This window comes from Vairimorpha ceranae (genome assembly GCF_000988165.1).
Source record: "Vairimorpha ceranae strain PA08 1199 chromosome Unknown NODE_17, whole genome shotgun sequence".
Lineage (NCBI taxonomy): Eukaryota > Fungi > Microsporidia > Nosematidae > Vairimorpha > Vairimorpha ceranae.
The window spans coordinates 22,405-36,190 of NW_020169312.1; the positions used below are offsets into that span (position 1 = coordinate 22,405).

General features: G+C 23.8%; 11 protein-coding genes and 1 non-coding gene across 12 annotated transcripts; 10 read left to right on the forward strand and 2 right to left on the reverse strand.

Moving 5' to 3' along the window:
• The first annotated feature begins 303 nt into the window (after nt 1-303).
• On the forward strand, nt 304-376 carry AAJ76_1700022708. The gene has a single exon. It is a non-coding gene; the product is annotated as a tRNA-Gln (tRNA).
• Nucleotides 377-458: 82 nt separating this feature from the next.
• On the forward strand, nt 459-1,547 carry AAJ76_1700022863 (gtp-binding protein; the record flags this gene model as incomplete). Its single annotated transcript, XM_024474218.1, has 1 exon — nt 459-1,547. The coding sequence occupies one exon, from the start codon at nt 459-461 to the stop codon at nt 1,545-1,547; it is 1,089 nt and encodes a 362-aa protein (XP_024331318.1).
• A 375-nt stretch (nt 1,548-1,922) lies between these two features.
• AAJ76_1700024327 (v-type proton atpase subunit e) lies at nt 1,923-2,495 on the forward strand (the record flags this gene model as incomplete). Its single annotated transcript, XM_024474219.1, has 1 exon — nt 1,923-2,495. The coding sequence occupies one exon, from the start codon at nt 1,923-1,925 to the stop codon at nt 2,493-2,495; it is 573 nt and encodes a 190-aa protein (XP_024331319.1).
• A 1,152-nt stretch (nt 2,496-3,647) lies between these two features.
• On the forward strand, nt 3,648-4,700 carry AAJ76_1700026052 (hypothetical protein; the record flags this gene model as incomplete). The annotated part of the gene is made up of 1 exon (XM_024474220.1): nt 3,648-4,700. One exon carries the CDS (start codon nt 3,648-3,650, stop codon nt 4,698-4,700), a length of 1,053 nt encoding a protein of 350 aa, XP_024331320.1.
• Nucleotides 4,701-5,274: 574 nt separating this feature from the next.
• AAJ76_1700027679 (hypothetical protein) lies at nt 5,275-5,730 on the forward strand (the record flags this gene model as incomplete). The annotated part of the gene is made up of 1 exon (XM_024474221.1): nt 5,275-5,730. The coding sequence occupies one exon, from the start codon at nt 5,275-5,277 to the stop codon at nt 5,728-5,730; it is 456 nt and encodes a 151-aa protein (XP_024331321.1).
• A 965-nt stretch (nt 5,731-6,695) lies between these two features.
• AAJ76_1700029100 (hypothetical protein) lies at nt 6,696-7,040 on the forward strand (the record flags this gene model as incomplete). The annotated part of the gene is made up of 1 exon (XM_024474222.1): nt 6,696-7,040. The coding sequence occupies one exon, from the start codon at nt 6,696-6,698 to the stop codon at nt 7,038-7,040; it is 345 nt and encodes a 114-aa protein (XP_024331322.1).
• A 358-nt stretch (nt 7,041-7,398) lies between these two features.
• Nucleotides 7,399-8,589, forward strand: AAJ76_1700029803 (hypothetical protein; the record flags this gene model as incomplete). The annotated part of the gene is made up of 1 exon (XM_024474223.1): nt 7,399-8,589. One exon carries the CDS (start codon nt 7,399-7,401, stop codon nt 8,587-8,589), a length of 1,191 nt encoding a protein of 396 aa, XP_024331323.1.
• A 28-nt stretch (nt 8,590-8,617) lies between these two features.
• On the forward strand, nt 8,618-9,142 carry AAJ76_1700031022 (hypothetical protein; the record flags this gene model as incomplete). The annotated part of the gene is made up of 1 exon (XM_024474224.1): nt 8,618-9,142. The coding sequence occupies one exon, from the start codon at nt 8,618-8,620 to the stop codon at nt 9,140-9,142; it is 525 nt and encodes a 174-aa protein (XP_024331324.1).
• A 497-nt stretch (nt 9,143-9,639) lies between these two features.
• AAJ76_1700032044 (histone-binding protein n1 n2) lies at nt 9,640-10,332 on the forward strand (the record flags this gene model as incomplete). The annotated part of the gene is made up of 1 exon (XM_024474225.1): nt 9,640-10,332. One exon carries the CDS (start codon nt 9,640-9,642, stop codon nt 10,330-10,332), a length of 693 nt encoding a protein of 230 aa, XP_024331325.1.
• A 58-nt stretch (nt 10,333-10,390) lies between these two features.
• AAJ76_1700033697 (hypothetical protein) lies at nt 10,391-11,293 on the reverse strand (the record flags this gene model as incomplete). The annotated part of the gene is made up of 1 exon (XM_024474226.1): nt 10,391-11,293. The coding sequence occupies one exon, from the start codon at nt 11,291-11,293 to the stop codon at nt 10,391-10,393; it is 903 nt and encodes a 300-aa protein (XP_024331326.1).
• A 331-nt stretch (nt 11,294-11,624) lies between these two features.
• On the reverse strand, nt 11,625-12,215 carry AAJ76_1700034619 (b-cell receptor-associated protein 31-like protein; the record flags this gene model as incomplete). Its single annotated transcript, XM_024474227.1, has 1 exon — nt 11,625-12,215. The coding sequence occupies one exon, from the start codon at nt 12,213-12,215 to the stop codon at nt 11,625-11,627; it is 591 nt and encodes a 196-aa protein (XP_024331327.1).
• A 179-nt stretch (nt 12,216-12,394) lies between these two features.
• Nucleotides 12,395-13,513, forward strand: AAJ76_1700034799 (rsc chromatin remodeling complex subunit rsc8; the record flags this gene model as incomplete). The annotated part of the gene is made up of 1 exon (XM_024474228.1): nt 12,395-13,513. The coding sequence occupies one exon, from the start codon at nt 12,395-12,397 to the stop codon at nt 13,511-13,513; it is 1,119 nt and encodes a 372-aa protein (XP_024331328.1).
• Nucleotides 13,514-13,786: the final 273 nt, after the last annotated feature.

Here is a 13,786-nt window from a genome sequence, read left to right on the forward strand (position 1 = left end):
ATTTTTTTTACTTAATGGTCAACGTATAGAATTTTTTAAAATTTACTTAATAAAAAAGTGCATAGCTTTTTTATATTGTTATATTTATTATATTCAATTTTCTAAAAAATTAAAATTTTATATGAAAGCATTTTATAAGAAAGCATTTTATAGATATTAAAAAAACAATATAATTAGTTTGATGGCTTTTATTTTGTAAAATATATTTTTATTACTTGCAACCTGTAGATATTATAGTATTTATTTTAGAGTTGTACAGTGTTTTTCTTATATATAGTATTATTTGATATTTTTAATTTTTAAGATCCCGTAGTGTAATGGTTATCACCTTGGACTTTGAATCCAATAATCCGAGTTCGAATCTCGGCGGGATCACTTTTTGTTTTTTTTTCAATGCAAACCAATAAATAAAAAAATACTGTTAAATTTTTAGATCTTAAAAATTTTTAACCCATAAAATGAACACTCTTGAAAAAATCAAAGAAATAGAGAATGAAATAGCGAGAACACAAAAAAATAAAGCCACAAATAATCATATCGGTATTTTAAAAGCCAAGATAGCCAAGTTAAGACGTGAACTTATTGCTGCACCACGTGCATCTGGCGGGGGAGAGGCTGGTTTTGATGTTTCTAAAACTGGTATAGCACGTATTGGGTTTATAGGATTCCCCAGTGTAGGTAAAAGTACTTTTATGTCACAATTAACAGGCATTCATAGTGAAGTAGCGGAATATGAATTTACAACTCTAACAGCTATACCTGGTGTTATTACTTATAATGGTGCTAAGATACAAATATTAGATTTACCTGGTATTATTGAAGGAGCTAAAGATGGTAAAGGAAGAGGTAGACAAGTACTGGGTGTAGCTCGTACATGCTCTTTACTAGTAATCTGCTTGGATGTTTTAAAGCCTCTTACGCACAAGAGGTTGATTGAAAAAGAGCTAGAATCGTTTGGTATACGATTAAATAAGAATCCACCCAAAATAAAAATTAGTCGTGCTGATCGTGGTGGTTTAATGTTAAAGGGTAATCATTTAGATTACAGCACTGTTAAATCCGTTTTAGCTGAATTTAGAATAAGTAATGCAGAAGTTATTACTAATGAACCGTGTACAATTGATGATTTAATTGATACAATAGAAGGAAATAGGAAATATGTGCCTTGTATTTATGTTTTAAATAAAATTGATGCGATTTCGGTTGAAGAATTAGATATTATTTATAGGATCCCGCATGCTGTGCCTATTTGTGCGAATCTTAAATGGAATTTTGACGTTTTTCTTAAAAAAGCGTGGGAATATTTAGATCTAATAAGAGTGTTTCCTAAACCGAAAGGACAAACAATTGATTATGATGAACCAGTTATCTTACGTAATAATAAAAGGAAGATAGAAGATTTTTGTAATAGCATTCATAGAGAAATTATAAAAAAGTTTAAATATGCTTTAGTGTGGGGAAAGAGTGTTAAGCACAATCCGCAGAAAGTTGGTAAAGATCATGTTTTAGATGATTGTGATGTGGTACAAATAGTTAAAGAAATATAAATAAAATTTTTATAATTATTTTATTTTAGTGTATACGATTTAAAAATATTGGTTGGTGAAAAATATAAAAATATTGATAAGTGAAAATTTAAAAATATGCAATTTGTAACGTACAATATCAAAAATATTTATAAGTCCAAATTATAAAAATTGAAGTTTTTAAAATACAATATCAAAAAATATGCAATTTGTATTGTGCGTCGTATTGATAAATGTTAAAACCTAAATACATAAATAAGTTATGTTGAAACTTACATGTAAAAACAAGTCAATCTAAATAAGATACCTTACATTTTTCGCTTTTCAAATGTAAACCCTACTTTTTATAAAATTACCATATCTCATAATTAAATGTTATTTTTAGAAGCCCTGTAAATGGAGAAGCTTCCAAATAAAGATATTGAAAGAATGATTACATTTATAAAACACGAGGCAGAAGAAAAAGTCAAAGAAATAGAAATTAAGGCCATCCAAGAGTACAACATTGAAAAGGCCAGGTTAGTTAAACAAGAAGTTGACACTGTTGAGAAAGATTTCAAAAATAAACAAAAAAATCTTGAAATTCGCAAACTGTGCGAGGAGTCAAACATAATAAATAAATATAAATTACAATACACCAACCAAAAAAATAATATTCTTACTGAAATTTTTAACGATCTCGAGAAGCAATCGTCTAGTGAAAAACTGACTGAAGATTTACTTCAAGAAGCTGTTAATAAAATTAACAGTAAAGATTTTACTGTAATGTGTTTAGAAAGGGATAAAAAAGTGGTGCGAAAAGTATTAGGAAATGTAGAGATCAAAGAATTGCCTGTGTTTGCTTTAGGCGGAGTTATTATTGTTAGTAGAGATAAGAAATTAGTTATAGATAACTCATATAAATCACGTATTGAATCTATAAAAAAATATTACTGTAATGAACTAAATAATTTTATATTTTCTAAATAAAATAATTAGCATACATTGTTTAAACTTTTACCTGATGCTGGTGCATACATTGTATGGTCATATGTAGACATTTTGCTAAATTAAAATGAATTATGTTATCTTCATAATTAGTGCACTATTTTTCTGATCTAACAAAATACAACTTGTTATGTTATGTTCCCTTTAAAAAGTCGTTATTTTTTTACATAAAAATACATTTATTTAAATCAGGTAATTCATTTATTTTATATGGTCTTTGTGTGATATATTGATCTTCTATGGGTTTTTATTCTCTAGCTATGCCTATTAATAAATAGATTATAGATATTGCAAATTCAGTGTTATTTCTAACAATAAAATTGTACTGTAAAAAAATTAACTATTATTTAAATATTAGCAAATCAATTAAAGTTGGTTGATTTTATTGTTATATTTTTATCCTATTATGAAATTTTAACTTTTAAAATTACACACTAAAATTTATTTTATTCTAATTTTTACTTTTACAAATATTTTATTAAATTTAAAATTTTCTACATGGAACTTACAACACACAGTACTTAAAAGCTTTATTTCTTAAATTAACTTCAAATTTTTAACATATAACCTTATAGTGTTACAATTATATTGCAACACTATAAGGATGTAAAATTTTTATTTTTTTACAATCCCTAAGAGAATTTAATAGACACTTATTAACAATAAACTATAGCGAAATGAAGAGTAAACTAAAGCGAGATGAAGAACAACTTATAGTGATTAAAGGACAACTTACAGTAAGTAAAGGACAACTTACGGTGAAATGAAGAATAACTTACGGTAGTAAACAATAAGTTAAATAAAATAAACACCAACTTAGAATAAGTAAAAAACAACTTACAGTAAGTAAAGAACAGCTTACAGTAAGTAAACAATAACTTACAGTAAAATAACAATAACTTAAAGTAAGTAAACATTTTTAGTGCAAGCTTTTAATACAAAAATTATTAACATAGATAATTAATAAATTTTCTTATTAACTTTTTCATGTCAATTTCTGTGTACTATAAAAATTTAAATTTAATTACTAAACCCTTCTTTAGTCGTTTAATTTTACTTTGTCATTGGTTGTTCGATGTGCAATTAAAAAATTAAATTTTTATAACGATTTAAAAAATAAAAAAAAGAAAGTGCATGAAGGATAATAACATTAACCGTGAAATTTCTTTTATATTACAAAATTCAGAAAATCGCACAAAAACTTTTAAAAGAGGATATTATTGTTTTAAAAGCAATATATCACATATTTGTATATTTTACTCTGCCATGGAAGATGTCTGGGTAGCTGTACTAATTAATGGTTGGATTAAAATTAATAATAGAATCTTGGGAAATGAAGCTTTGGCTCTTATTGAACCACAATGTATTATTGAAATTGATAAAGAACAATATATTTTTTATTCATACACCAATCAGACTAAAGCAGCCAGTAAAGTAGTAACTGAATTAATAAGTAATGCAGATGAGAAAAAAGTTTATAAAGAAGATATTTTGTTTTATTTGTCAAATTTAAGAAACATTTTAGATCTTGAGTCATATTTCGAAATACTTATGCAAAATCCAGTATTTGAAAGAGATGAAAATGGATTAATTAAAATGAATTATTTTATTTATGGATTGTACAGATATTACGATATAAGGTTTTTACTTTTAGCAGAATTTAAATATTATATGAACATTGGTAAAATGTTTTATATTATAGAATTTCAAAATTTCTTTTGTAATAGTAGTACTTATGATTATTTACAAAAAAACCTTTTTAAGTGTAAAAATGGTACTTATACTATTCCTGAATATCTTTACGATTTAGTAGGACATTTTTATATAGACCGATTAAGATATCCTGATTGTGAAACTTTTGAAATTTGTAGAATATGGAAATCTTATTACGATTTGGGTGATCAATATAATACCCCTAATTTGAAAAAAATAAAAATAGATATATTTGAAGATTTTAATATAAAAAAGTGCTGCAAATCCGATGAACACAGTGGTGAAAAGATTAGTCAATTCCATGATGTGCCTGTGTACATGGAAATGAACTTACTTAGGAATTGTTTTAAAGGTATTGGACGGACACATAAACGCGATAGAAAACAAAAGAAACGATCACATAGTCTTGTAGAAGATCGAGGTAGTATTAACGATAAAGTATGGATGTTTGAAAAAAGACCAAACGATATCTAAATAATACTTGAAAAATAGAATTGTTAAATTATCTAAAAAACTTTAGATAATTTACAATTACGGTCAATTTTTTAGATCTAAAGTACAATGTTATGATTAAGTTTTAGTCTGTTAAAAATTTTATAGAGTTTATTTCTAACTAAATGTAACAATTTGTTATAACTTAGTTTGTTATGCTAATTATTTATGATTGTGTTTATAAAATAGATGATTTTTACTAAATTTTGTTTACTAACAACTTATTATAATAAATATATTTTTACCTCACATTTAATCAAACTACATTAACTTTTTTACGCTAAGAATTTAAGTATTTTTTATTATATTTTTTATTTATTAAATTAATTATGTATTTTTTAAATATAATTTGAGACATAACATATTTCAAGGTAGAAGAATATTTCTGTTACAAAAATCTTGTAATTATATTTACAAGAAACTTATAATAATTTATTTTTTTGATTTCACAAATGATTATTTCTTATTAAAAAAGTCTACATTAATATATTTACACATTCCTTATAAATTAACAATCTGAAACTTTTGTTATAAATTTATTCTTTATTTATTTTGCATGGTCATACAAGTTGTTTTATATTTACTCTACACTTTTGTATCTTCTCGAGAAGTTAAGTTTAAGATACATGATGATATTAAATCATTTGCTGTAGCTGAATGTAGCGAAAATGGCAGAATGATTAGAAATGTGCCATTTGAACACATAAAATTAGCTAAACGTGATTTTAAACTAAGAATAGGTTATGAATTTATTAAGAAAGTTGAAACTGTTATTTATGCAGATATAAATGATAAAAATATAAATGAAGATAAATTATATCGTTTATTAATTTACAAAGGGAACAAAAATATTGAAGCCTCTGCACCTCTTCCACTTACAGAAATATTTTCTGAAAATAGTGATATTGGTATGTTTGAGCCAGTTGATATAAATGAGATCCCCAGTGAGTCAGCAGATACATTAATAATTGGTAATGTAATGAATAATGATAAAATATTTGCATTAGATTAATAAAATCTCATTTTATATTAAATAATTAAATTAATTAATTTTTATTTAAGAAATGTAAGTTCTTCAAATTTTTAATAGTACATAAATCTTGTATTTAAATTACATTACAGTTTTAATTAAAAGATTTTGACATTGTAATAAAAAAATAATTTAGATAAAAATTTTGTAATTAGTTATTCCTTAACTTACATTGTCTTTTAACAATAATATTTAAAAAAACTAATTGTTTGTATTTATAGAAATCAATAGTTTTTTTACAGTGTAAATTAATAATTTACAAAGAATTATAAGTAATATTTATTAACAAGTAGCATCTTATAGATTTAAAAAACTTAACATTAATGAATTTTAGAATGTAAAAATATTCTCTTTTATTTACCACATTTTTTTAAATATTTCTAAGATCTTAGATGCAATAACTTTTTATAAAGATAACATTTTTATAACACAAATCACACAGGAGAGCTTTAAAGGTCCCCTTTTGAACAAATTGAATTTTTTCTTAACCACCAATTTTCATAAACACAATGAAGAGAAAGGATGAAAAATTTGAAGATATTTTTACAATTTTTGAAGATGAAGTGCATAAAAAGCTGTCTGGAATTATTTGTTTTTATTTTTAAGGAAAAAAAACAGTTAGACAGGAAATTATAAAAATGTTATACGTGCACGAAGAAAAAATGCAGAAGAATGGCGCTACTTTGTAAGAAAAAATCATATTTATGGAAAATTATGCTGGAAAGTAATTTGCAGAATTATCTTTTAATTTTGTATATAAATTTTGTTAAAGCTATATGTTCAATAATTGGTGTTAGCAATAAAACAGTTACAAAATATTTAAGAAAGTTGGTCACTATCTAACAAAACCCCAGATGATAGGTGGAGAAGGTATTGTTGTTGAAATAGACGGAAGTAAATTTGGCTGACGGAAGTATAACCGTGGCCATAGAGTTGACGGCGTTTGGATGTTTGACAAAACACATGAACGGCGCATTGTTTTACTTCGCTTTAAAAAACGAGATAAATTAACTCTTAGTACCTTTGTCACCAAAGGAAGTGTTATACATACAGATAAGTCGAAAAGTTGTAGTGGGTTAATTTCTCTTAGATACAAACATTATACAGTTAATTATAGTAAAAATTTTAAGGATACAGAAATCGGTACACACACGAATACTTTTGGTAAAAGTTGGTGTGCTATAAAGAGAACAATTCTTGCAAGAAAAAGAATTATAATCTTATCAAACCTTACCTTAAAATCTTTACATTTTAAGACTTTTTACAGAAAGAAAATTTTGAACTTTTATTAGACTACTATAAAAATATTAAAAAATGACTATTTGCTTTCAAGAATATCTTTAAATTTAATCACAAGAACACAAAGAAGAGTCAAAATCTGAAAACAATTTAAATTTTTATTAATTTAAATTATTTTCAGATTTTGACTCTTCATTGTGTGTATGAAAATTGGGGGTTAAAAAAAAATTAAACCCCCATAAAAAAACTTTTAAAGAATTCTTTAGCCAACATAAATTTGTAAGAATTTTTTAAATTATTTGCATAACTTTTAAATATTAGCTTACTTATAAAAATAGTATCAATTTATTACAAATCTAAATTATTCTAATTACATTTTTTTAAAAAATAAATTTTTATGCTTCCCTATAAATGAAAATAAAAAAGGAAATAAGCATAAATCTTACAAATTCAAATTTGAATATTTACAAGTTAGGACCTTTGATTAATAAAGTAAAAATAAGTTCTGTAAATGTTAAACCAGAAGGAAATTATTTAGAACTAGAGTATGAAACACCAAAGTATAATACTTCTTTACTACGAAATAAATCAGATAAAATAATATTATATTCATATGGATTTAATCCAGTATCATCATATTATCTTTTAAAAGGATTAGATGATGAAGAATGTAATAAACAAAATGTATATAAACTTAATTCTATATACAAATTTAATACAAAATTTAAAGAAGAGTTATCTGATAAAGCAACTTTACAGTTCCGTAAAGTTGAAAGCAGAGAAGAAATAGAGCACAGAAAAAGAAATATAAATTATAAACTAAAAGTAATAGAAAATGAACCATTTAAAAAATTAGAATATAAACAAGTAGAAAGAAATATAAATAAAGTATTATCTGTACAATCTAAAAGTACTAGTACGATTAAATATCTTGAAAATATTAGTGTTTTTGATAATAGAAAAATAGAAAGATGTATAAAAAATAGAGTTGTAGTAAATTTAAATGATCTTTATAAACTATTTCCTAACCATCAAGAAGATGTAAAATTATGTTTACAAAAACTTACTTTTTATTTCAAAGGTAGATACATTTTAAAAGATAAATTTTATGATAAAAATTTACAGAAAATAAGGAAAGAAATATTAGAAGCTTTTGAAAATTCTGATAGTATAAATTTTTATAATTTATCTACAGATTATAATAATATGTTACATGAATTATGTACTAAACAAAGTAATAAATATATCCTTAAAGGTATATTTGAAGAAAAAGTGATAGATTTCAAAAATATAAATTTAGTAAATAAATTAAAAGATAAATGTATATTTACACTACAAGAAATAAAAGAAATATCAGGATTAGATATAGAAGATGTGTATAAATTTATATTAGAAAATGATATACAAGAAATTATTAATAATTTTTATTGTGTCTATAAAAGCCAAGAAATTGAAGAAGTTTTAAAAATTTATGAAAAGGGAAATATTAAGAAATCAGAAATTAATGATTTACTAAATTCGAAAGAATTAAATACAGAAGACTTTTTTAAAGCTCTAGACTTCTTTTTTGTGTTAAAAAGAAGTACATGGGTTAAAAAGTAAATTTAAGATAAAGTTTTTACACCCCCTTATGGAAAATAATTATGGAAATTTTGTACGTTTATTGATGTACAATCACAGCAAAAATATAACTACAAAAAAAGCAGATTTAAAATACGCATTTAAGATACAGAATAAAGACATTGCTTATTTGATAAATTATGCTAAAAGTAAAATAAATTTATTAGGATTGGAACTAGTAGGTATTAATAAAAATAAAGTAGTAGATCCTATTTCTAGTGAAAAATATTCTCTAAGGAGGCTGTATCCTCTTGAAAGTGATAAATCTTCTACTGTATCTGATTTGGATAAAAAAATTATTATTGTTTTATTTTTCATTTTTTTAGAAGGTGGACAAATTGGGTACGTAAAACTTATTTACTTTTGTAAGAAGATTAATTTATTTAAAAATGATTCACTTGATGATTATTTGATGTTTTTAAAGAGAGAAAAATATATAAATATTTTTAAATTAGAAGATGAAATGAATGTAGAGTTTGGATATAGATATTTTTTAGAATATAATGAATTTGATATGTTAAGTTTTTTAGAGTAGAAGGGATTTTTTTTAAATTTTTAGAATATAATAAAATTTTTATAAATTTTTTAGACTAGAAGGAATTTTTAATAAAATATGTAGTAGATGTTGTTGGTTATAAGGATTTTTTATATTTTAAATTTTTACTAAATAATTAATAACTGTTTTTAAGTTGTATCTTTTTACTGTAAAAAAATTAATACATCACTTAGGGTTGTGCAATTTATGCGTTTTAATCTTGTTATAGAATCAATATAAAATTATTTACTATAATTTTTTTTAACCTAACTAATCTATTTTTAATTTTTATCTGTGCTTTATGCACTAATATTTATTTTTTATTTGTTATTTTTCAATACACATTTTTTATATAAAAAATTCATAATTTAAATCATACACACAATTTAAAAACATGTACAATCTGCTATGCACCAAATAATATAAATATCCTTTAAAAATTAAAGACATCTAATAAAAATAAGATAAATGTAAAAATATCTTTTTTTAACCCCTAGATGATTAATTTAGAAGATTTTTATGAAGACATCCCTTTAGCCCATCAATATTTTGCACAGGGAGAATTTGAAAAAGCTATAGACATTTACAGTGGTATTCTAAATAAGATAAATCCAGATGAAGAGACTGTACCATATTTGTACATAAATTATGCTAATTGCCTGATAAAAAATAGTAATCAATATTTTCTTGAGGAAATCCAAAATATACATTCTGGATTTGATTTATCTGAAAGGCAGATTATAGAAAACGATCTTGAGATGGCATGGAATATGTTAGAAAGTTGCAGATCATTTTTTACAATCTTAAAGGAAGACTTCTTGCTCGGTAAAACTTTTTTCCTTCTGGGAGAAATTTCTTTACTCAACAATGAATTTAGAGATGCCTTAAGAGATTTTATAGAATGCGAAAATATTTATAAAAAGTTACAAGCAGATTGTACTGAATATATTGATCTATATTTTAGTATGTCTAATGCTTATGAATTCTTGGAAGATTATGATATGGCTATTAAGATGTTAAGAGACCTTGTGGAGATATTTAAAAAATCTAATTTAGACTATTTAGATCTTCTAGATAGAATAGTAGAAATAAAATCTAAAAAAGATAAACCTGTTGTAGAAAATAAAGAAGAATTTGAAGATTTAAGTGAAGTAAAAGATATAAATAAAAATAAAAAGAGAATTCTTTAAGGAATTGTTCAGTAGTAGGGTGTAGTACAGCACTTTTGATTTTAATTAATAATATACTTTATTCAGTTATAGTTATATTACTTTCCTTAACAATCAACTCACTCCCCGTTTTTAACATTATAAATACAATATCTTGATACTTATAAATTAAATTAATACTACTAGAAATTATAAATAAATTAAATGTTTCCTCATAAAAAAAGTCATAGTCTGTTGTAAAATTAAAATTATGACACTCTAAATATACTGGTATATCTTTAATATCGGTTATTACCGCTTTATTAAGAATACATATTTTAAATATATTAATATTTAATATTCTAGGCCAAGAGTCTTTTATTTCGTATGGATTTTTAGATTCAACATTGACGGTAAAAAAAGACGATTTTTCGCACGGTACGTTTTTTATAGAAAAATTGGGATATTTTTCCGTAGACGTAAAAGCTATATTTGACTTATTCTTTATCTGCATGTCACTATGTTTATATACCTGTTTTTCGTTATTCGTACATCCTGTTACAACAAATACATCTCCTTTTTTACAACCTTTTAAATGTAAAAAAATATTTTTGTAAGGTGTACCTTCTATTTTAATTATTCCTGTAGGATCTTCAATCACTTTAGTATCATTTTTGTCTGTATATACATATCCAAAAATATAAACAGGGGATTTATCAACCTGTTTAATATCAGTTAAATCACTATAACGAGATCGTAATATTTTAAATTGTGCGAGAAGAGAAAAATATTCGTACTTTTTATATACGATTTTACAATTTTTATATATTATATCGTTTAAGGCATTTATGTCTAGTAAGGATGTAGAAGACATCTGTTTGTACTCTTTAATTATATCATTTATATCTAATTCTGTGCTTTTTAGTAACTGTAAGGCTTCTTTTGACAGTTTTATATTATTTTTTAGTGTAAATAAATTGTATATTTCTTTGGCATCTGTCATGGGGCAAAATTATAAATTTAGGTGAATGTACATTTTATTATAAGTTAATTTATACAACTAATGTATATTTAATTTAATGTAGTAAGATGATTGTAAAAATAATTTTTAAACAGTTTTATATTTAACAAAATGTAATAAAACGATTATTCGAATAATTTTATATTTAACAAAATGTAATAAAATAATTTTTTAAACAGTTTTATATTTAACAAAATGCTATGAATTTGACTTATTAAAATCATTATTCAAATAATTTCTATATTTAATAAAATGTAATAAAACGATTGTAAAAATTATTTTACGTCTTAAAAAGTACACAATAATTTTTTATTTATTTTGTCTTTTTTGTCTCTTTTTTTGACTTCTCTAATAAATTGTTATATTTATCTAACAATACAAAATATTCTTTCTGATTATTTTTATACTGTTTAATTACTATATCTTTACTTACTATTAATTTATTCAAATCTCTAATATTGTCTTTAAGTTCATTAATCTCTGCATTTTTGTCATTCGTAGTATTTATTATTGTGTCTACGTATGTTTGAGAATTCTTAATCTGCTTCTTAAGAACATTTACTGCCTCTTCTTCTTTATAAAGTGTGTTTAACATATTAACAAATATTTTAAGAATAAGCGATAAATATAGTGTAAACCCTGTCAAATAAACATTTCTTTCTGTATGGTACACAACATCATAAGGAATATTCATATTTAACTTTAAAACTGCATCTATAAACATAATCAAAATCATGGCATAAACGACATACAACAGGTGAATAAGTGGCCGGAAAACCCTTGAGGTAAAAAGAGTATTAATTACAGCCTTTTTACACTTTTTAGGTAAAGGAATAATAAGAAGTGTAAAAAGTACCATTTCTGAATAAAGAACTGATTGAACTAGTCTGGTTGTGATACCCATAAATTTATGGGGTTGAAAACATAAAAATATTTAGAACTAAAAAACCTTTAGGACTATAAATTGGCGCAAAATTGCACAAATTTTATTAATCATAAAAGGATTAAACACAAATGACCTGTCAATAAGAAAAACAAAAACATTTTGCAAAAAAAATAAATTTTTATTTTTTTACCCCTAAAATGGAAAATGTGTATCCGATTTATGAGAAAGTAGAATTCGAAGAAATTTATGGTAAAAAAAGACCTAATGCTTCACCAGTCTTAAATACTCCTACTTTTATGTTTGATAATTTAGAAAAAACATCTTATAAATACACTAGTGGTGTAAAATATAAATGGTTTAAAAAAAAAGAAATTAGTCAATATGAAAAAAATTATTTTTTAGAAACAAATAATTATTTAGAGATTAGAAATTATATTATTGAAAAATATGAAGCCTGTATGGTATTTGTAACTTTAAATGAAATATGTAAGGAATTGAAAAATTTTAATTTTATGCAAATTTATAGGATTTATACTTTTTTAGATAAATTAAAAATAATAAATAACCGAGATGTAATACAAGAATGTACTGAAACAATAAAAAACATTGATTTTTTAGTAGAAAATAAACAGACTACTGATTGTGTACCTGTATTTACAGGAAGTGGTAAATGTAAATGCGAACAAGAAGGAGATTTTTTTTCAAAAAATAATATATTTATCTGTAAGAAGTGTCTTACATGTGGTGACTATCCAGAAAATATGAATACAAGTGATTTTTACAGAATTGAAAAAGAGGTAATTAATAAAATTTGGTCGAAAAAAGAAGAAATAAGACTATTAGAAGCTATTGAGAAATTTGGTGATGATTGGACAAGTGTATCAAATTACGTTGAGACAAAAAGTAAGCAAGAATGTATTTATCATTTTATTATGATTCCTTTACTAGAGGTAAATTTATCTAATATAGGATTTGCTACCCACATGCCTTTTCTGTTGTCCTCCAATCCTGTCACACACCTTTTGGTTTTTTTATCTTCTGTAATACATCCATCTGTTGCCGCAAGTGTAGCAAAAATGTGTATAAAGGAAATATCAAATTCGTCACATAATTTACTAAAAACAATGTTAATTGAAGCAAAACGTAAGGCTTTGGAAATTATTGAACTTGAAAATAAAAAAATCAAGCGCATTAATGACGTTATTGATGAATGTTTGACTAATTTAATTTTGCTGAAAGTTAAAAATTTAAAAAGACTATTTTCCAGCTTTGAAGTAGTAAAAGATGAGCTTATTGAGGCTCGTAAAAAATTATAAATTTTTTTGAAAATATGCAAGAAAACTTGTTAAGTGGTGAAACAAGCTGTGTTTGAATTTTTATTAATATGTATGCAATGTTCTTTTGTATTTAAATTTTGCTCAATAAAATTAATTTAACTAAAAAACGTCTTATCACATTATTCCCTCAAATTATTGTACATCTTCCCACATTCACAATATCTATTAATTTTTTAATATGTAATAAGAAATAAATGATATTTGAAATTAATAAAAAATCACATATATTTCAATTTTGGTAAATTACACAGT